Source organism: Strix uralensis, chromosome 1, assembly GCF_047716275.1.
Source record: "Strix uralensis isolate ZFMK-TIS-50842 chromosome 1, bStrUra1, whole genome shotgun sequence".
Classification (NCBI taxonomy): Eukaryota; Metazoa; Chordata; class Aves; order Strigiformes; family Strigidae; genus Strix; species Strix uralensis.
The window spans coordinates 19220340-19242486 of record NC_133972.1 but is presented as its reverse complement, the minus strand read 5'-3'; the positions used below and the strand labels follow the sequence as shown (position 1 = coordinate 19242486).

General features: G+C 40.4%; 1 protein-coding gene across 2 annotated transcripts; it reads left to right on the top strand.

Annotated features, from left to right (window-relative positions):
• The first annotated feature begins 631 nt into the window (after window positions 1–631).
• On the top strand, window positions 632–20606 carry LOC141953097 (putative G-protein coupled receptor 141). Of its 2 annotated transcripts, none has more exons than XM_074891395.1 (2): window positions 632–702; window positions 17483–20606. In XM_074891395.1, exons 1-2 carry the CDS (start codon window positions 682–684, stop codon window positions 18428–18430), a joined length of 969 nt encoding a protein of 322 aa, XP_074747496.1. In that variant the 5' UTR covers window positions 632–681; the 3' UTR covers window positions 18431–20606. The 2 variants fall into 2 exon arrangements, with proteins under 2 accessions (XP_074747496.1, XP_074747505.1); XM_074891404.1 differs by lacking the exon at window positions 632–702 and adding an exon at window positions 11329–11430.
• The last annotated feature ends 1541 nt before the right edge of the window (window positions 20607–22147 follow it).

Sequence of the window (22147 nt, the reverse complement as noted above, 5' to 3'; positions counted from 1 at the left end):
TATCAGAAAGCATTCAGCTTTGCAGGCTGCCTTGCTTCAGGATCACATATATTTTACCACTGCATCATGAAGAAAGTTCCTGCAAGGGCTTCAACTATGTTCAGGTGTTATCTGAGCAGCTGAGGAAATGCTGCTAAGGGGCAGAGTGGACTTTGTACCACAGGAGAGAAATACTTGTATATATATATAATCCACATACGTGACTATAAGCGCGTACTCCCTCTTATGCTTTTTCACTTTCAGTCTTATTAGTCCTCTTTCTTTCTTACACCTGTAACTGCTTACAAGCAGATACATTTTGCAATAACTGGAAATATTTAATATGTATTGAAAAGAACAAGAACAAAACCAAATAAAAGTCCCAAACACATCAACATCAATAGACTTTCCCCAACATTGGACATTTTTAAGATTCAGCTGGACAATGTGCTGGGCCATCTTGTCTAGACTGTGCTTTTGCCAAGAAAGATTGGACCTGAGGATGCTTGAGGTCCTCTCCAACTCGTGACTAGATACATGAGATGATAACAATTGGGCCAATCACATTTGTCATCTGTTTGTGGTTTCTGGGCAGTGGGCAAGATTTCAGGAAGCAGACAGAGCTGGGTTGCAGTTGCAGTTCCTCAGCAGCACTTCTCTGCAAAGTCGGGGACCTGTACAGAGTGAGGCAAGTCTCCTGCTATGCTGCTGGAGAGTCTGTGGGTAAGTGCTGGCAGAGGTACTGGAGGCAGACATGCTGAAGGGCATATTTTACCCCTCACCTTGGAGAGGAGGAGGAAAATATTATTAAACTCAAATGAGAAGACTGCAGATCTGGATGGAGCTTAACAGTTCCTGGTGGGAGGTAAGCTTAAAGCAAAGCTGGGAGGAATCGTTATAGGATGGAAGTTAAATTACTTCAGGTTTTTACTCTACTGCAGCAGTTGCGAATGTCAGATTTTGTAAAATCTATGGAAGCAAAGTAGAAGGTAGTTAAAAGTGTATTTTGCGAGTCAGTGTTGCAAGAAGGGCACCTGTGCTCCTTTCACAATAGCATCCACACTTTCATAATCCTTTCTGAAAACTAACTGATTAAAAGAAAATGTAAACCATAAAGACAAGAGTAGTGTTACTGACAACTGATCTTTAAACAAAGAATAAGAAGGAAATTTTCATAGTGCTTCTACTAGCTTTCTCATAGGCTTTGATACTCTTTCATGAAATTTTTCAAAATCACCTCAGATGTTGGGGATCACAAGAGGGTTGCCAGCTCTGCCTTCACTTTGGTGCTTTTAGGAACCTTCCCCGATTCTCTCAGACACTTGCACAGCTCAGCAAGAATGGCTGGTGAGTGGGTTAGCATCCACTTCTTGAAGGGTTTTGGACAGCTGGTTTAGCCACTGGTTATCTGCTCTGATACTGAATTTTACATCCCTGTTCTCCTGTTGCTCAGCATGTTCAGGAGGCCATTAGGAAGGCAACAAAGGAACCCTGGGTGACAAGTTTTTTCATTTTATTGATGCTGCAGAGCTTTCATTCGTTAGCCAGAAAGAGCAGCTGAGTGTCTTTATCAGTGATCAGGGAAAAGAAAAGCATGAACTGAGTAATACAGATAAATCAGACAAGATAGAGCTGTGGCTGGAGGACACAGAAAAGTGATCAGAAGGTACAATAGCAAAAATGACCCATGTCACTACGTGTATATTATTTGAGTAACTATGCAACAGTGTTCTGTTTGGACTCCGTAACTTTGCTGGGTGATCATGTATCAGGTGCGTTGGTTTTATCTCTGTAGCAAGTGGCAGCTTTTTCCTCCCCCTGTTGTGAACCCACAGCTCCATGCCCCTTCCACTGAGAAGACAGAAAGCAGTGAAATTGGTTTTTCACCTTCCACTTTGAAGTGGAAGTACCATTGCAGTTCTCATCTTTATGACAGCATTAACAGTTGAACCACACAAACAACTTACAGCAGGGGAAGTTTGAAGGGCACCAGATACTCCACAATAACTGTCCACAGACTTGCTGCTGTCCAGGAGTATCTCACTGCATGAGAGCTTAAATCTCCCCAGTGTTCTTACCACCCATGGAAAGGCATCGCTCCTTTGAGTATGCTGTTTATGTTTGGTCCAAAAAAAAGGTATCTGCTGCTCTTCAGGTGAGCCAAAACCAGACTCATCTTTCTAAAAGAACTGCTGCAAAAATCACACATTATTCAAAAGTGATGCTGAGGGCAGTAGGAACTGTGATGGCTATTTTGCCTTGATTTGTTGCATGATTATATGCTATAGGGTTGTGCTTCATTTTTGTATGTAAAGAACCAGCCTTTCAAGTACATTGTGAGAAGCAACTAGAGTGTGAGAAAATTCTGTTCACTATTTTATAAGTGAAAAGGCTAGCAATACTAATAACTGGATAAAATAGTTGGAGTACTGTTACTGTTACATATAGATTCATATAATGATGATGTTGTCATGACACCTAGCTGATCTTCACAAAGTATCTGGATACCTTTCAAAGATAGATTGAATAAAGTGACTATATTAACGAGCTCCCCCAGATTGTTTTTTAACAGATCTTCTCCTTACTCAAATGCAGAAACTTCTGCATCACAGTATTTTATTTTGATAAGTTGTTGTGGGGTTTTTTTAATAAATGTGGTGTTATGAATTTCCTTAAGAGGTAAGAGAGGCAATAACGTGGATAGAGAGATTGCACCAAATTTGCAGCTTTGTGGTCATTCTTAGTTCATGGTTCTTAGCCCCAGAACCCTCCCAGAGAGGGACCATCTCAGTCACTTTATCTTTATCTTAAAGAGTCTCTGGGAAGTGCAGTTACTCATCATGATCTTCAGTCTGAAACTGGGAGTAGCTGCTTTGAAAAACAAGGCTAAGGCTGTAGAGAATCTTGAAGAGAAGAAAGAGGGTTCTGATCTTGTATAGGAAGTTAGTGTTGAGGTAGAGGAGCCTCTTGTATCATGGGCTGCTATACATGCACAATGCAGCTTCCATATCAACTGGACCTCCCTAAACTTCATGTCCCAGAAATACGTGCAGCTTCTGTTCAGCCTCAGTGTGACACAGGTGTCACGAACGGAGATCAAACCATCATTGGGTCTTGCAGGCAGTCACAGCTAATGGAAGGTTTTATATCTCAATTTACATTACAAGGTGGCAAATATATTGGTGTGGATAAGTCAGGGTAGCTTTACGTGGGCCTGCCCAGTTTGATCTCGCCCAGCCTTGTATCTCAGAAGCTGAGGCACTGGGCAGCCTCTGGCTTGGTGGTGAGAATGCTCTCCTTCCTGCAGCATCCTGGCAGAAGCAAGCAATGGCAGATCTTGTTTCTGCTGCAGGAGATGGCATGAGGCCTCCCAGCAAGATCTGTGCATTTCTCAGAGCTTGCCTCTTCCCATTCACTGACCTTCTACAGGGAAGGATAAACAGGTCAAGCAGGTTTTGGAAGAAAGGAAAAGGGATTCATTCCAGGTATTTGGCTTCACAGGGTTATTTTGAGCATATAAGGTGTCAGCAGTATAGTTGTCATTGTTTGAAGGAAATTTTGAGACCAATGGCTGTCAAACAATGAAGAGGTTGATGTAAAGGTGGTTTATTTAGGAGAAAGGTACTTGTCATCCTACAAAGAGCATTGTGATGACTTTATTTGCCATTCTGTGTTGCCTTCCATGATGAAACAATTTGCTCAGTGGATGAAGAGAGAGCCATAGACATCATCTACCTTGATTTTAACAAGGCATTTGACATGGTCATCTTAATAACCTGTTGACAAGCTGGAAAGATACAAACTGGACAGAGGGACCACAAGATAGATGAGGAATTGTCTAAAAAGCTGAGCTGAAAGGGTGGTGGCTAATGGCTCAAAGTTGAACCAGCAGCTAGTCACAGGTGGAGGTCCTTGGGGGTCAATACTGAGCCTGATACCATTCAGTGTCTTTATAAAAAGTTGGGAGAGCAAGATTGAAGACCCCCACAGCAAGTTTGCAGATGACAACAAATGGGGAGGAGAGAGACATGCTAAAAGGAAGAGCCACCAGAGACACTGCAACAGGCTGGAAGATTGGGCCAACAAGAACTGCGAGGTTTAACAAAGACAACTGTTAAATCCTGCACCTGGGACAGAGTAATCCCATGCAGATGTGGGGAGATGTATGTGTCTGGAAGGTCTGACTGCCTGGGGTGCAGCTTTAATGTGCGCCAGCAGCGTACCCTTACAGCAATGAAAGGAAACCTTGACATGGGCTGCATGAGCAAGAGTACAGCCAGCAGGTCAAGGACTACAGCCAGCAGGTCTAGAGTGTGCTTATTCCACTCCACTTAGTACCCGTTAGACCACACCTGGGATGTTGTGTCCAGGTTTGGTCTTCCTGGTCCAAGACAGACACTGACAAATGCGGAGTGGTAGAATCTCCCTTGCTGGAAATATTCTAGGCTCGGTTTGATGGGACCCTGGATAGCCGAGTCTAAGGCCATGCTTTCAACAGGAGGTTTGACCTTAAAGTCTCCAGAGGTCCCTGCCGACTTGGATGTTTTTATGATTCAACAACCGCAATAGACACAAACTGGGATGTACACATGGCTTTCTGCAGTGTCATGCAGAGGTACCAAGACTAGCTCTGGAAGAGCTAACTGAAGCGCTGAAAATACTACAGCCTCTAAGCCTGTAAAACTGGGATAAATTTGACCAGAGGGAGTGTCACACCAACACAGATTTATCACTACCTACCTATTTAAAGCTAGAGTAGATATTCCTGTATAGCATTGCATTCTGAATTGCACGCATACCTCAGGCTCACATGGTAACATGCATATCTTCTTTTGCGAATGCCATACAGAAAGACTGCATGAATTCTACTCTTTTACCGCTAAAGCATCATGTGCAGGCTGTTTCTGAATCTGAAACAATAAAGTTCAGGGAAAAAATACTTCAAAAAACGCATAAAAAAATATAATGCTGGCACGTCTCACCAGATTAATCGAATTCCTCTTAACCTAGAAGAGATCTCTGGTACACAGCTGAAATTAAGTTCATGTAAGGATAATCTTAGGTTGGGAACGAAATGAGCTCAGATGCCCAGTAACTTGACTACGGAAAACTGAATCAGATAAGTGGAGATAGCTTTTGGTACAGAATTCATTATTTTATTGTCAGCTCACTGAACAGAGTGAAACCTTTCTTCTTAAGTGAAATTAAGGGGAAAAGACTTTTAGCCAAAATAAGAGGTATAAGGAAAATCTGGAATGGATACTCAGTAGGCATTGCTTTACCTGCACTTTTCATTGTACTACTGGTACTTAGCAGCAAATGGTGAGATCTCTCACCATGAGGGCTGTAGAAATCATTGAATCACTTTCAGTGATGATCCTGATTTGATTGTGCAGGCAGAAAAGAAAGCTAGCAATGGGAATCTCTCCTCAGTGAGTTGATACTCCTCATTTCCACTTCAATAGCGCAGTTAAACATATTAACTGTGTGCTTTATTTTATTAATCTCCCCAAATTCTTAACATCACTAATAACAGGAAAGCTATTTTGGGGATATCTTTTCTGTGAAGATGTATTTGAATTAGTGCTTAATGTGCTATCTTGAGAACCAGGAGCAATAAAAGGCACATTGCTATGGCCAGTCTAACAAATCCTGTTGAGAAGCTAAAGGGCACGTCACTGCCCTGCTGTGGCTATTCTGCTTTGGGATCAGAGCTCATATCTGCACAGGGTATCTCCTACACCACGCACTGTTGTACCAATTTACGTTGGTGCTATTTTGGGCTTCTCTCCACCATGCTCCACTGACTCCAGGTGGATTTTACCTTTTTTTTTTTTTTTCCTACACATCTATCATATAGGGATCATAATATCATGCAGGAAAGTCCTGCCAATCTGTCTTCAGCTAAGAAGAGCTCGTAAGAGCTTTAGTGAATAATGATGTAAAATATTTGGCACTTATTCTTTCCAGTGATCAGAAAGATGTACAGAACATCAAATAACCTGGACGAAACGAAAAGAAGGAAGTTAGGCAGGGAAGCTAATTGATAGTTTATTGTTTTATATTCTATTTTTTATAGAGAGGTCTAAAGACCAACCAAGAACAGGAGCCCAGTGGCATGCTGTCCTGTGCAACACCACAGCACAGGGTACTCCAAAACTAAATAAGCAGATTTGGATTAGCAAAACAGCATTGTGGCTACAAGCAGCATGGTCCAGGATTTTCTGGGGAGTCCTGTGTCAACAAAATGGGGAGAGAGGCTAAGAGAAAGCAAGTTAGGAGGACGGTGAGACAAAGGGCAGGTGTGGATACTCTTCCCGCAGCCCAGAACCGCAGCCCTTATTGTAGGTGATTTTAAAGCTGCTCCTACCTGGAATCTCTAGTTGCATCCTTAAATGTTTCAGCTGAACTTCAAATAGGCAAACGCCTTAAAAAATGCATCAATAGTGAGCTTATTCCTGACACCATTAGCTTCACACTTTGGCAAATGCACTGAAGATCTTAATTTAACACAAATGTTTATCATTAGCTCAGAATAGAAACCTCCAGATTTAACAGCAAAATGAACCATTTCAGCCCAAAATATTTGATGTAACAGAACACTTGCATGCATACAGCGCCTCATTCTATTATGCAGTCTTTAGCTGTGCTGATCAGGAAAGACTCTTGCAAATCAAGGTACTTAATGAATGCAGTGTGGAACAATTCCCTTGCAGTAAATTCCCCATTTCTGAAAAAAAATAGAAGGAGCCCTGAATTCCTGTCTAACTGTAGTAGCAAAGTCATGTATTTCATTGTGCTGAGGTAGGAAAACATCTTTGTTATTAATCTAGCAGTACTGGTAATAAGCTTTGCTTTCTGTACTGCTCCTAGGCAGACACTCTTAGACTAATGAAGGGAGATTTGTTCCTCTGCCAACACAGACAATACATTTTAGCATACTAAATTTCATAAATATCTGTATGTGTATATTCAGCATGAAAGTGATCATTAGTAAAGCGATTTTTTCCACGCATCTGGTGATAGAGTTTGTATTACCTCTGCAGTCAGAAATCAAATGAAGTAAACAGTCTGAGAATAAAACAGTATTAGCAATTGCAGTGAACATTTTGAGGGCGAGTAAAAATAGACTTGTGTTGTAATCTTTTTAAAAATTATATTCTTCTTTATAACATGCTGCCTGCCTCAGCAGGCAATTAGTGAGAGGCTAGTATGGAGTTCAAACAAATTTTAGGATAAGCACTGTCTTTTTAGGTGAAGGGAAAGGCATATATGCATATAGGAGTGGCATGGTACCACATATATGATTTCATTCTCTGCTGTCTAATGTCATCCTTATGGCAGGAGTAATGTATCTCCTTGTCAATCAGGACCCCGCTCCATTTTTTTTATCCTGGTGAGAACAAGCTCTGATAATGAGTGAATTGCTGTGCTGGATTCCTGATGAAAGGCATATCTACTGAAAAGCCTACTGGCATGCGACAGATGCGAACTAGTAAAATCCTGCAGAACAAGTTGATATTAAAGTTGGTGATAGACTGCTGGAAATGTGCAGCTGTTAAAAATAAATAAGACACCTTTTCAAAAAGGTCCATTTAGACTGCGGTCTGAACAGATATCTTTTGTACGGGGTTCTGATTGCTCCTCCCATCCTCAGTGGCAACCACTGAGGCCAAAGCAGAGTGCCAGTAGAAAACAGAAGTACGTACAGGGAAATGTGGGCAAATTATTAGTGTTAGAACAGTTGTTTTCTAGATTTGCGATTCCTCCCCCACACACTTTTAAAAAAGTACAGAAGATTTTGATGTGGATTTAGGTTTTGTTTCCAGTACTTTTCTGTTGAAAGATCTGTGTTATGATAAGAGCTGAATAGAAATTTGATGTGGTTTTATTGATATGCTATACTTCAGTATGGAATGAGGTGCAATTTTGGTGCTTCCAAAGGAAGGAAAGGTAATGAGATAGACAGACTTTCTCCACACCACTCTGACTCAGGTATTTTTAAGGAAATTTATTCTGAGTAAAAATGCCCAGGGATAGTAACTTGCAACGTGGGTATTTTTTCCTCCTAAATTAGAAAAGGCAGCTAGGAAGAGGCCACCAGATGTATTTCCACTTTTCAGATGAACTTGAATTTATATCTCTGCTGTGAAAAGATGTGTGAAGCGAGGAATTGCAAGTCACATTTTCCTCCCTATATTTTTCCAAAATGTTCTTTCAGATGTGTCACAGGCAATATTTCTCACTCATAGGATGCCTTGCACAGCCTGGGTGACAGCCACAAATCACAACTACTTCATAACCCAGATAGAGACATTTTAAGAAACCTATTATCTACAAAATGTTTTTGGCTGTTATTGATATAGAACAGTTTTGCTTTTGTAGTTGGTTAATGCCTTTCTATTCAGGTGCTTGAAATAGTAAGGCACATTCGAAATATGAGTGAAAAATATGATTTTGTTGATAGCAGCTAAAAGTTACTCACTCTAACTACATTCTGCCTTTCAGCTATTCATGTTAGCAGTTGGAACTTTTACTTAATGATAAATTGCAATTCATCTTGTCACAATCACAGCTTAATAACTGATCCAGCCAGTCTTACATACTAGGACCAGGCCCATAGCTGGTACTGGGAGGGACTCTGAGCAGATCTGGGCTTTGCATAAGGAGCACAAGATGTAGTGGATGATGCTCTCCCTGTATCTCATCCTCTTACCTAGGAAGCAGACACTGTCCTTGCTTGAGGACACTTCTCTGACCCATCCTAAGAAAAGGCCCAAGGAACTGGTGACCAACCCTTGGTGTTGGTGAGTCCACAGGTACATCTACTAAAACCATCTCTTTCACAGTCAAACATACACGGCAACATGGGATTTTCCCCATCTTAGGAAAGGATAGATTACCTCAGATCAGTTGGCAAGAAACTGAACCTTGTTTAATCTGACCAGCCTCCTGGTATTTCTACTGCAGGATTTTGAAAGGCAGTTTCAGAGGAGCCTGTCTTCGTGCCGTAGTTGCAACCGGCTCTTTTATATTCAGGCACAAATCAAAGGGAAAATTGAAGAAACAGGGCCTTGATCTGCTGTCTCACCAGACTCAATCAGAGGTGTCACTTGTGAAACTGGAACTGGACAGTATTAGAATTGTATGCTAGAGAGGAGAATCAGGCTCATGTCTTACTGTAAGACTAATATACAACTAATGGACAATGCCTTGGCTGGTATAAACAGGCTTACATTTATTAATATAAATGAAGTTTATGTGATGGGTCTGAATATATACAAGGAACAAAGAAGGCTAGTAACCAGCATTGCAGTAGTTTTTCAATAATTCAAGTCCTGATTCTTTCATGAATGTAATGAGGAGCAGGTTCTAGCACTTCCAGTGTAAAAGAAAGTTATATAATTAAGGAATACTTTGTTACTTCCAACAGAGTTTTCTGCCTGGCAGAAGTCTGATCAACTGTCCAGAAAATCTGATTTATTCAGGTAACTGTCTGTGGTGGTTTAGCCCCTGCCGGGGTCTGAGACCACGCGGCCGCTGTCCCTCCCCCACAAAGGGAGTGAAATACAAAGCCCCGAGACTGAAATAAGGAAAGGTTTAATACAACAGTGCAATAGCAACACAACCAACAACAACAATAACAATAACAGTAATAGTGATAGCAATGAACAGAGCAAAATAGCTACCAAATACAGCAGTTTGAAGCACGATGTACAAGACCACGAGTGCACCGCGCTCCCGTGCCAGGAAAAAATGTGACGTGCCAGGATGTGACGTCCGCATGGTATCTGAATAACGGCATGGTATCTGAATAACCCGGCTAGAGCTCCCCCCCACTGTTGGGGAAACTTAACCCTATCCTGGTTAAACCAGGACACTGTCCCTCTCACTTTGGGGAATATTTCAAAACTCACCATTAGCAATTGCAGGTTTAGAGACCCCTCTGGGGCCTGATTCTCTGCTACCACCATCAGCTCGGAGTTTTCAGGAGTGTTACTCCAGCTTTACCCTTAACTAACTAAAAGTCAGGTTACGCACAGTGACTTTAAGGTGTTCAGGTGGACCTTATTCTTTGCTTTCTGCCACCTAATTAAGTGAAAGCGAGGAGTAGTTTTCCAGAAGACCCAACCATCACACCTGCATACCTCTTAGCACCCTGTCTGGTCCACTTCTGAATCAGCACTCCAAATCCTTGAGTCCTGGCGCAATAAATGTAGAAAACTAAAACACCTGGGTTGCCATGGTTATTCTGTGCACATCTCCGAGTTCGGAACAGCTGAAGAATCACTAACATCATGTAGTATGCCTGGCCATAAAGGACACAGTTCTCTTTTCTCAAGGACCTTTCATGTAATCCAGAGTAAAGGAGTCTTGATGCTACTCTCAGGACAAGTAGCCCTTGAAATCTAGGCCAGGCTTTCAACTATTATTAAACAGCCTTGGCCCAGAAACTGATGCTATAATGCAAATTTAAACTAGATGAAGGACTGATCTAGATGATACAATGGTACTGTGCAAACTCATTATCATACTTCTAGATTTTGGAGTATTGCCACGACCATCAGTGATTACTCAAAACTTACAAAATAAGTGCCTCTCTAGTACCTGTGTTTAAATTCAGTTGGTGTGTGGTGTTCTAAAATAATCACATTCTGCCACCAGCTCAGTACATTACTGGTGCAAATACAAACATACCAATCTGGAATCTATTCTTTGAACAGCAGTGAGAGAAACATATTCCAGAGATTATACATGTTGTTTCTAAATCTTGGACAAAATCGCATCAGTTCAGCAGGGAAAATGAATTGCAATCACGTGTATTAAGCTTTCTATACCTGTCTAGATCTTGATACTAACTACAGCTTAGAGACAAACAAAGATAATTAGGATGTCTGTCCCAGACCAGACTCTGGTATTTCAATATTTGTTTTAATCCTGGGTCAGTGCAAGGATTGAAGATTTGCAGAATGCAAACATATAGAAAGAAGTCAACTGCAAAAGCTTGGGAAAACTACATTGTTATTTATCAAAAATATTATATAACTTATGTGCAATATACAATATTATATAACTTGTATAATTACTTTATGTATCAAAAATATATACCAACAGTATTATACATATTAACATGTATTAACTTTTTGTATATATTAACTTATTATATGTATCAACAGTATGATATAACTTTAAAAAAAATCCCACACTCAGATGCTACCTACAAGTCTTTAAGATATCTTGGCTTTCTTCCCACTATTAACTGGGATGTATTCATTCTAGAACAAGATCTACAAGAAGCCAAGACAACATGACTAACTTGAGAAGGCACAGGACTTGATTTAAGGATATCTTAGCTTTATATCTGGCTTTGCCATAGAGGTTTCAGCTTTTTAGCTGTAGCATGGGAACAATGATATGTATGCTTTGAGATCAACTGCAAAAAGGTACTAGGTAAGAGCTAAGCATTATTATTATGATCACTTTTTAATATTGTCTGAACAGCTCTTTAGGTGTTAGGTGCTGGTAAAATTGCAAAATGCAAAAAGAGAATCTCCATCACATACCAGTCTGTTGTGAAGTACCACAGTACTTCACATTGTGTACATCCCTTGTGTTTTTTTAACCAAATGTGAAGCAACAGGATGTAGTCAGTTAAAATGTTCTTATGTAAGATTAGATGTAAATGTTGAATGTTAATACCGTTGCTTTCAAAACTTTTACTCAAATATAACTGTGTGTTCTGACAGAAATGAGTTAAGCCTGCAGGAGGGCAAAACTGACCTTGCACAGACTCCTCACAGAGACTCAGTCCTGCAGTAAGACATCTTTTACCACACACACCACACAGCAACCATCGCCACTGATGAGCCTTTGATACTGACATGGCTAATATTTTTTTGATCAAATCTCCTAGTTTCATTCTGCTAGCACCCTACAGGTGTAGCAATGGCACCGAGACCCAAGATCCAGATGCTGAGCTACAATCTCAACAAAAAGCAGGGCTGAGGGATGGTGCTGGGCTTTAGGGTGAGCTTTGTTTCATCCCTTACACTTTGATGATACTTTAACCATAACTAAACCCACACTTCATTAGTTATGATATAGATCATATTTTGCTCCTGTCTTACCCTGTTTTCTCAAAACACTCTTTCAAATGATTCCTTCCATTCTGGGGAATAACCTTTCCAAACGAGTGTTTTTGTGATCTGTGGGGCTTACATCTCTGTGTAGACTTGACCATTTTAGGCAATAGAAGAATGTAACTGTTCAGAAATGGGAGGCTTTGAAGACCTCCTATGGCTAAGAAATAGCTGCAAATTAGGAGATCCTGTGATGCAACTAAAAATCTTCCTGAGGTTGTATGCTTATGGGCAGCCCTGCCCTCACGTAGGGCAATCATGGTTGATTTTTCATCATAGGCTCAAAGAAGTAAGTAAGGCAATGACTCTTTAAAATATCAGGCATTTTGCTTTTTGTTCTTGGAGCTTACATAAAATGAAGAGCCAACAACACTTGAAGAGTGGAGGTAAACTCTAATCTGTAGGTATATACAGAATGAACAAAAGCCTTGGTTTGCAATGCTTTTAAAACAATATTTGCAACTTTAGGGGAAAAAAAAGTATCTAATTGTCTAGTAGTTTTGTTTCTAGCAGTTTTTAAAGGTTTTCTGTACAAGTGTTTTCATCATTGTTATTCGCAATTTCCTACTGCAAGAAAACATTGTTTCATCCTTTTTCATATTGCTATCCTGTAGTTCTACACTGCCTCCTAAAATTGGGAGGCAACTAATTTTGTTTTCATCCATCTTTGTGTGTGTATTTGATATCATCCAATCTCTGTAAAGACCAGAAGGGTAAGTTTGTTCTCTTTGATAAGATACAGCTAGGATGGTAAATAATTATTTTTAGGAAGGTTCCATGATTTCAATTTTTGTGTAAAAACAGTGAAAATCTCAAATAAACAGGACTAACTCAACATGTCTTTCCATCCCATTTGTTCTTCAATAGACTGAATTTAAACTAAAAAGGATCAGTATAATGACACAGCCTGCAAGACATGACTCAATAAGCTAGCGAATGAGTTAGAAGAATCACTAAAAGTTGTTTGAAAATAGTCAATATCTAAATGTAAACACACATTTGATATTTCATATTTTTAATTTGTAATGTTTTCCTTTAAGTAGATGTTTATATGTCAAACTTCAGGTGTGTGTGGTTATTTTGAAATTAAGAGAATTCTGCAAATATTCTAATCTAGTGGCATAAACTGTATTATGATAACACGACATGAAATTAGAGCAAATCGAAAAGCAATTACAATGCTCTCAACAGAAAGCATCTCTGAGACTAAATGAAGATGTTTGTGAAACAAATGCATTTTAAACAGACTTTTGTTAAGTAATATTTGTACTTTGCACCTAGTCTAGTTTAATGCAGAAATGTCAGTTCTGACAAACACTAATTTTTCCATTTTATTAAGTCTGTCAAAAATAGAAATCTTTCATTTGAATTGAACTTTTTTCCTCTCCAAATTCAAATGAAACTTCTCAGTTGGGTGCATTCAGGCTGCAAATGCTTCTTCTGCAGAACCCAACTGTCGGAACACATGAACATCTGTATGAAGCATGCCAGTCCCTCAGCAGACTTATATGGTGGGATAAATTTTGCAAACACTTGTTTTACAGAGAGTAGAGCTCACTGTTTGGCAGAGATTTGAAGAGTGTCATTGTTTTTGACAAATGAGGTTTTTGGTTTTTTTTAATAAGTTGATGTAATGTTGATGTAACATAATGGTGACTGATGAACCTAGTTGGGAAAAGAGTAAGCGATGAAGGATACAAGCCAGTGACAGGGTGATCTGGATTGCTGAGTCAGGTGCAAACTAGCAACATGCATTTTACCACTGCCAAATGCAAAGCTGTTCATCTAAGAATCAAATAGGAGCACAATGCTGATGGAGGCAGTTCAGTGAAGAGCCACAAGTATGACTGGGATAAAAAGAAAATAAGTATCTTCTGTCTCTTATCTCTACTTATCTCCAGGTATCTATAGGGAAAACCAAAATTTGACAAAGGGTTTTTAAATCTGAAGGCACAATCAGAAGCACATACTATGCCTGGAAGCTGAGGTTGTACAAATTCTGTCTAGAAATATGGTTCACTTTTTTTTTTTTTTTAAACAGTAGGATAATTAACAGTAAAATAAAAAAGAAACAAGTTCCTGAAGGTTGGAATGAATATTCCTTTACTGGGAAAATTTTGGCAGAGGCCAAATCATTTTTGTAAGTAAGTGACGTGCTCTGGCCTGAAGAGAGCCATCCTCCAGGGAAATCCCATGGACTGTGTTGCACAGAAAGTCACAGGAAATGAATGTCATAGCCTTATCCACACTGATAACTGATGAATCCTGAGTGCACGAAAATCTTTTTGTGGTTCATATTTCTGAAAGAACCCAGCATCTGGCCTCTTGGCAATCTACCTCCTTTGTCAAAATGAAACACAGCTATTTTGGCAATTGCCCCAAGCCCTTGGCACCAGCAGATGTTTCTTTAACTGCTATGGCATTCAAATGAAGTGGTTGCCCATTGTTACCTCATGGCTGTTCAAAACGCATGTCCAGCAGAAATTTAGCCAAGTGATGAGAGGCTCAGCACATAAGAAGATCAAACCTTGCTCCAATATCACTGAACTGGCAGTAGCTAGAGGGGGTAGGAAGGCACAGAAACAAGAACATCTCCTTGAGGAGAAACTCTGCCTTTGATGCTCAATGATTTAAGTCCTCTCTGCACTCCTTCCATTCTCACAGATATCAAGACCTAACATTAATGTGCATGAGGGGAAGCTGCCTGGATGAGGAAAAGTCCCATCCTGAAGGAGCTCCTTGGTGCTGCAGACATTGAGGCCAGGGGGTGTGTGGGGAGGAGGCAAGAAGGAATGAGACTGAACTGTAACACTGTGACCAGGGTACAGCCACTCTGTAAAATGCAAGGTAATGATCAGATAGTTTAAAAAGCTAGTTTAAAGCAGGTTGGATTCAGTACTGAAGCAATGTTGTTACAGCTTTGTAGACTTACACCAGCTGACATCGGCAAGGGGCTAAGCAGCGTGGGGGAAGATAATTTCTTAGATAGCTTGATACCACTCTCAGTGGTCTCTTCTGTTGTTCCTCCTCTGCTGTGAGATATTTTCCAGCTCTTGGAAACTTCTATAGCTCATGTTTCCAGTAAGGTTCAGTAAGACCTGCATTCATTCTCATTTCATGTGTCTCCTGTTAAATTCTGGACAAAGGACTTGTTAGTTGTATTTCAGGCCAGTAGGTTATAACTGTGTGAACATAAGTACAATAGGAAACCTCATTTCACCGGAAAGCACTGTTTCCTCTGTGAAACACACCCTGTGTCATGGTACACTCTGTATTCATCATGCAATGATACTTCAGTGGGGCGCCTGTAGTATTTGGGAGCTAATAATCTCATATCATAGCTGCTGGTAACTTTTTTTTTGGAAGATTAATGAAAATGACATTTCCTGCAGAATCTTATAATGAAGGAATTTAGCAATGACCACAAAATTCTGCAGAAACCTTCATTTGAGTGTCTCAGTTGCTTATTTGCAGACAGAAATAGGTCTCTGGCTGTCCCCTTAATAGGAATGTCTGAAGAAAATATCAGTTATCTGACTTCTACTTATCTGTTCCTTACTGCCTTCAGTTCACGTTTCACTGCCAGGATCTGAAGGGTGACTGTGAGGGGTCCTTCCACTCCAAGCATAGCCTTGCTGCTGGGGCCGCTCACATCAGCCCGCATTTCCAGCGTGTTGCCTTTAGGTCTGTGGCACTTTAAATATGCATTTTAAATTAAAACAGTGCGATAATCCCACTTTTTAGAGACGTCTTTTCAAATTAAAGCTTAACAACCTGGCAAAACTGATGAACAGCTAATAGCTTTTGGTTTGCACGATTGTAAGGCTGAAACACAACATCTCAGAAACAAGAACACAACTGGAAGGAACTTACATGGTTTCTGATGCAAGAGCTGCTGTGTGTCAATCAGTAGAACTTTTGAGAAAAAGCTCTTTTGTTGCAACCCATTTTACTTCTCATAATGCACTGGAATTGGTTGTCCATGTAACTCTGAAATGCAGTTTCAAACAGAAAAGGTCAGTAAGTGCCAACAACCAACACATCAATTTGAGATATGACATTTATATTTATGTTGATTACAGTAAAATACCTGGAGTCTTAGATGCATTGGAATAGCTAGAGAATAACTGACTTTTCAATATATAAAGAGATCTCAATTACTGTAGAGGTGAATACTTAGAAATATTGCTAAGAAGCCACAAAAAGTATCTGAGATGCATTACAGATATTCATTCCTCACTGTGAGAGAAACCTGTTTATAAAACCGTTACAGGTATTTCCTCTTTTCCACAAAAGAGAGAACTGCTAAAGAACTTTTTTCCCCTCCAAACTTCGGACAGTATGTGCTGCCTAAAAATGAAAATAAACTCATCACTCATACAAAGAGATAGAGGAACTACTTTGTGAAATTAACAGCACTGCAGTATTAAAAAAAAAAAATTGCAAAATATCAGTCAGGAGAAAACCCCCTCTTGTGTTGTGGGATTCACTGGTGAAATGGATGATATACCAGAGTCAGTTTTAAATTATACTTTGGGTAGCAGTAACAGTATATCTAGGATAGTACAGAGCTCAGCACTGTTCAATTTTCCCCGCTTCTTTTCTGTGACTGTAGCATGGACATCCTCTTGATACTTTCACCGATGCAAACATGCTTTGGGATAACACCCTACCTGAACTCTTCCCCTCCCACATGATCTTGTAGTACTTAAAAATCCTACCAGGTTACATTTAGAATTACAAGAATTATATGTAATCCCTATTTGAAATAGTATTATATTAAAAATATATAGCTTATTTATTAACTTGCTCTTAACTTTCATCTAGCCTCAGCTCGGGCCAAGCAGGCTTATTTGTACTAACCCAGGATGTCATTTCCTAATGTTTTCTAACAGCCCATTTTGTAACACCCGATTACCACATATTGATGTGAAATGGCCTTGAGCACCAGGACAGCACTGCCCACGCTACTCGGTCTGGCAGGATCTGAGCAGGATCTCCATGGAGCTTGGGTATCCATGGTGTTTAATCCCTTAGATAAACTGTCCATGGAGAAGGAGTTGACTGTAATGTGTGCAAAACTCAGCTCTCAGTAACAAACAAAATTTGTAACTTTGATAGAGCAACATATGGTTATTATCTGGCTCTGGTAAGGGCAGATTTGTGTTGCAAATAAACTGATGAATGAGTAGCAGACTTTGAACAATATCTCTGATCTTCACTGCAAAAGGATGCAGATGCTCAGAAGAGAGGAGAATTAATAACACAGGGAGCAAGATCCAGGTGGAAATATCTGCTGGCTTTTCAGGTGGGCCCTCTCATTCCTACCTTATCTTAAACCTTATGTATTCCTTCATTTCTAGAATATGTACAAGGAAGATTTCAGGAACATGACTGAAGAGAATGGGAACAGCAGTGACCCCTCCTCTTCCTTCACTCACAGCAGCACCATGAGTGCCATACTGATTACTTCCTACTCAGTTGCCTTTGCTGGAGGTGGGATCGGGTCCATCACAATGTCATTTGTGCTGGTCAAGATGAACACTCTGTCCGTGACCACAACAGCCATCATTAACCTGGTCGTTGTGCACAGCCTCCTTCTCTTCACAGTGCCCTTCCGCCTGCACTACTATGTCAACAAGAAGTGGGTATTCAAGATGACACTTTGCAAAGTGGTGAGTGCAATGGTGCACATCCACATGTACCTGACCTTCCTATTCTACGTGATCACGCTGGTGATCCGGTGGCTCATCTTCTTTCAATGGAAGGACAAGGTGGAGTTTTACAGGAAGCTACACGCCATTGCAGCAAGCGCTGCCGTGTGGGTCTTTGTCATGGTCTTTGTAGTGCCAGTCTTGTTCTTTGAATACGGACGCTCAGGCTCATACAATGATACAACATGCTTTCAGTTCCACAAAGAACTACAGCAGGAGAGTGTGAAAGCCCTGAACTACACCATAATTGTATCTGTCGCCTGCGTTACTTGTGTCCTCTTGGGCCTGCAGGTTTTCATCCTGGTAAAAGTGGCAAGGAGACTTTCCACCTCCCTCTGGTCACACCAAGAGTTTTGGGCCCAAGTGAAAAACCTGATTTTCATCTGTGTCATCATAATTTGCTTCCTTCCCTATCACCTCTTTAGGGCCTACTACATACAGCATGTGAATGACTTTGACCAGTTAGAAAGCTACAATGAAGTTTTTTTAAGTCTGACTGCCCTTAGCTGTCTGGACCTGCTGTCATTCGTGCTGAGTGGGAGCCGCCTCTTCAAGCAAAAGGTGGGCATGCTCCGCAGCAGGTTGTCTTGCTGCTAGCATCAACCTCTTGCAGAGTGCATGGACCTGGACCTGGCAGAGCACGGTGCTGGACAGGCACGACAAACCCCCTCCTCAGAAAGTCAGGGTGGGCACTGGAAACAGCGCAACAGACTCACGCAGGGCTTTGTGCACCTGCTCCCTGAAATAATGGGGTAAACCACCTCCAGTTTCTCAGCTCTTAAACTGGAAGTTTACCTCTGGAATTTCCTCACAGCACTACCCAGTGAGTTGCGGGTGCACCTGGAGGAGAGAGAGGAAAGGGCATGGGCTTTTCTGATTTACTGTTGTTACATCAAGGTTTGTGAAGTCAAAGGCACTAAGAGGAGACTCAAGAGAATTTACAAAGTATGTAGAAACACAAATAAAAAAGCATTTTTTAATGGAATAAGGTACAGATTTTTGAAACATAAAGATCTATATAATTTTCCACATACATATCTTATTTATTTCCCACATAAATATCTCATAACTCATCAAATATCAGGGAAGCTGTTGTTCCTCCTGGGTAGGTCTGTTCCTTCACTGTTAAGACAAGTGTAACTTTCTAAGTGTATTGAACAATTAAACCAACTTTTTAAAAACAAACCAGCAATAAATAGCTATTTCTTAGAACATTTTCTCAAAATCACCTTTTGGAGATGGTATTACTGCAGCAGAAAAGAGTTTTATTCTCTTTCCCACATTATGAAAATGCCTCTAACAACAAAAATTACACATTGTTACTAAAATGAACATTGTAACTTCAAACAAAAGCCTGTATTTTTATTTACAGAGTTGTTCAATTTAAAAAAAATATTTAACAGTGAGGATCATTTTGTTTAAATCATTCAGACAGCAGTTGTCTTAAAAAGTCAAGCATTTTAGGTCTTTTATCTCATGTTGGTTTTGTGCAATTCTGAAGTTTATAACTAATTACTCACAGTATCTCTAGCTTGAAATCAATTCTATAAATTTAGTACCCTGTACTGGTAGAAGAGATTAAACTGTTACTGCTTGGGTTGGAGGGATGGATAAAGGTAACAAACCTGGTGTGGCTAAAAAGCTTATTATATCTCAGTAAGGCATTGTCAGTTGCTGTCTCTGAAGACAGAACTGAATTCCACTAGAAAAGAGGAAAACATAAGCAAAATAATTCCATGAAAGACATTCAGGCTTTCATAGCTCAGCTGCTTTACACCTATCCCAAAAGAGTATAAATCTCTTACTGCTATAACCCAAGACAGAAATGGCTAATATATCTTTCTTCTTCTTGGCATCTGCATAAGGCTGCATTTTTTCACCTCGAGTCAGTGGGATAATATTTTAATCATTTGACAAACTAGAGGTTATCAGCTGATCAGTTTCCAATGACAGTGTCTCCCCATGATGCTGTTGAAGTCCACATTTTCATACTTCTGAATCTTTCCATTCTTTTCTACTTCACCTTCAACATCTCTTGCACATCAGACAGCAATCAAATAATGATTGGTTGATCTTGCTGTACCTGTACAGTCTTACTGCTATGTTTGTTGCTTTTGGTCCCACCAAGATGGTCACTTTATAGGATCCCGTCTCTTCTGTAGCCTTTCTTCCCTGTCTTCCTTCTTGCTTCAAGCTCCTCTATATCTCTTGGGAGGTCTGATCATGAGAAAAGTATTTTAAGGTCAGAGTCTGAGTAATGCTATATAACACCAAAAGTTGGAAATCACTGAAGTTCATAACACAAGTGAGATGTGGGGGTGTTCACATGGCCCGCCCTTGGCAAATAACTTGGATCACAACATCTGTTAAGATAGAAATGTGAGAGCTTGCAGTGTGTGTGTATCTGAGAAAAAACTGTCCAAGAAGGTGTTCGTCCCAAAAGGATCACAGTAAAAAGGAAGACGACTACCAGCCAGATTCAACAGTGGTTGGGGAACTATGGAGACTTTCATAACATGGAAGGAGTCAACTTGAATGTATAGTTCACTACTAGTTAATTATGTGTCATTAAGAAAGCAGTAAACTATTCTGATCTACACGCACAAATCAGTTTTTCCTTGTAGCAGGTAAGATGGAAAATGACACAACATTTTTGTGTCCTCTTATAGCAACATTGTTGATGGAAGAAAATACCTTGCATGTGTTTTGTAGGCACTGCATACCTTTGTAACACTATATTATAACCCTTCTGTCATAATAAAGGTGTTAACAAACAAAATGACTATGTGCTGAAAAAGTTAAACAAGTCCTTCCTGCAAATATGCATACAAATGAAAAGCATTTTGTATCTGAATCCGGCAAGTTTCAAAAAACAAAACATACGTTTACAAACAGTACGTCCTGACCATACAGCTTGACCAATCTTGTTCATGAATATGTTAAAATCATGTTGTTTGATTCATGTAAAAATATACACATTTGCAATACCCTATACCATAGCATCACAAAAAATACTAGATAGTGGGGTTTCTTCCAAATAAAAATAGATGCTAGTGATGTTAATGTTGAGGATGATAATGAGCAGAATTAGGGGGTCATAATTCCATGCTTTAAGTTGGTGATACTATTCAGCATCAAGTCATGCATTTTATGGGACTGTCTACTCAAACTTTACATCTGTCACTCATCTTGCTTTCTGAGTGTTAGTGTGTCCTGGTTTTGACTGAGATAATTTTCTTCCCAGTAGCTGGTACAGTGCTGTGTTTTGTATTCAGTGTGAGAATAATGTTGATAACACACTGATGTTTTAGTTGTTGCTAAGGAGCACTTATCTCAAGTTAAGGATTTTTCAGTTTCCCATGCTCTGCCAGCAAAGCAGGTGCACAAGAAGCTGGGAGGGAGCATGGTCAGGACAGCTGACCCGAACTATCCAAAGGGATATTCCATACCATAGAGCGTCATGCTTGGTGTATAAACTGGGGGGAATTGGCCAGGAGGGGCGGATCGCTGCTGGGGCATCGGTCAGCAGGTGGTGAGCAATTGCACTGTGCATCACTTGTCTTGGGTTTTATTTCTCTCTCTTTTTGTTATATTTCTTTTTATTATTATTATTATTATATCTTATTATTATTGTTATTATTATATTTTACTTTATTTTAGTTATTAAACTGTTCTTATCTAAACCCATGAATTTTACCTTTTTTCTGATTCTCCTCCACATCCCAATGGGAGGGGGGGAGGAGTGAGCAAGCAGCTGCGTGGTGCTTAGTTGCTGGCTGGAGTTAAACCACAACATAGTGTCTGGCAGGGGAAGCCTGCCTCCTCCCTGAGAGAATGAAGTCTGGTTAACACCGACAGGAATTGCCCTGCCAGGTGGTGACAAAGGTGATGCTTCCAGCAAGGGTGCTGACAGGCCTTGCAGGGAGGACCAATTACTGCTCCCTCCAGCCTCCCCTGCTTTGCCCCTCACTGGATTCTTGCTCTCTCCTACCCTCCCATGCACCCTTCCTGCTCACTTCCCCCAGGGGGGATGAGGAAGGGTGCAGGTGCTGCCAGGCAATGCCACAGAAGAAGAAGAAAAGTCTGAATAACTCCTGAAAATGAAAGTGTAGACAAGGCTAGAGCAGCATCCAAAATGCAGCCAAGTGTCTTCTGTGATGGGGATGGCAGAGGCAGTGATGGAGAACTGCTGACAAGTGGGAGACAATCTATAGAAAAAGGAGGAATTTCCAGTTACCAGCATCGGCATGGTCAGAGGTACCACAAGCTTAAAGGAGACCCTGATTTTGCTGACTCCGGATCAGAGGGGATAGT

Excerpts from the sequence above, each read along its gene's own strand:
- LOC141953097 (XM_074891395.1), top strand. The coding sequence starts at position 682 with ATGCTGCTGGAGAGTCTGTGG. Across the intron at positions 703-17,482 it reads TGCTGCTGGAGAGTCTGTGG|AATATGTACAAGGAAGATTT; the intron begins GTAAGTGCTGGC and ends CTTCATTTCTAG.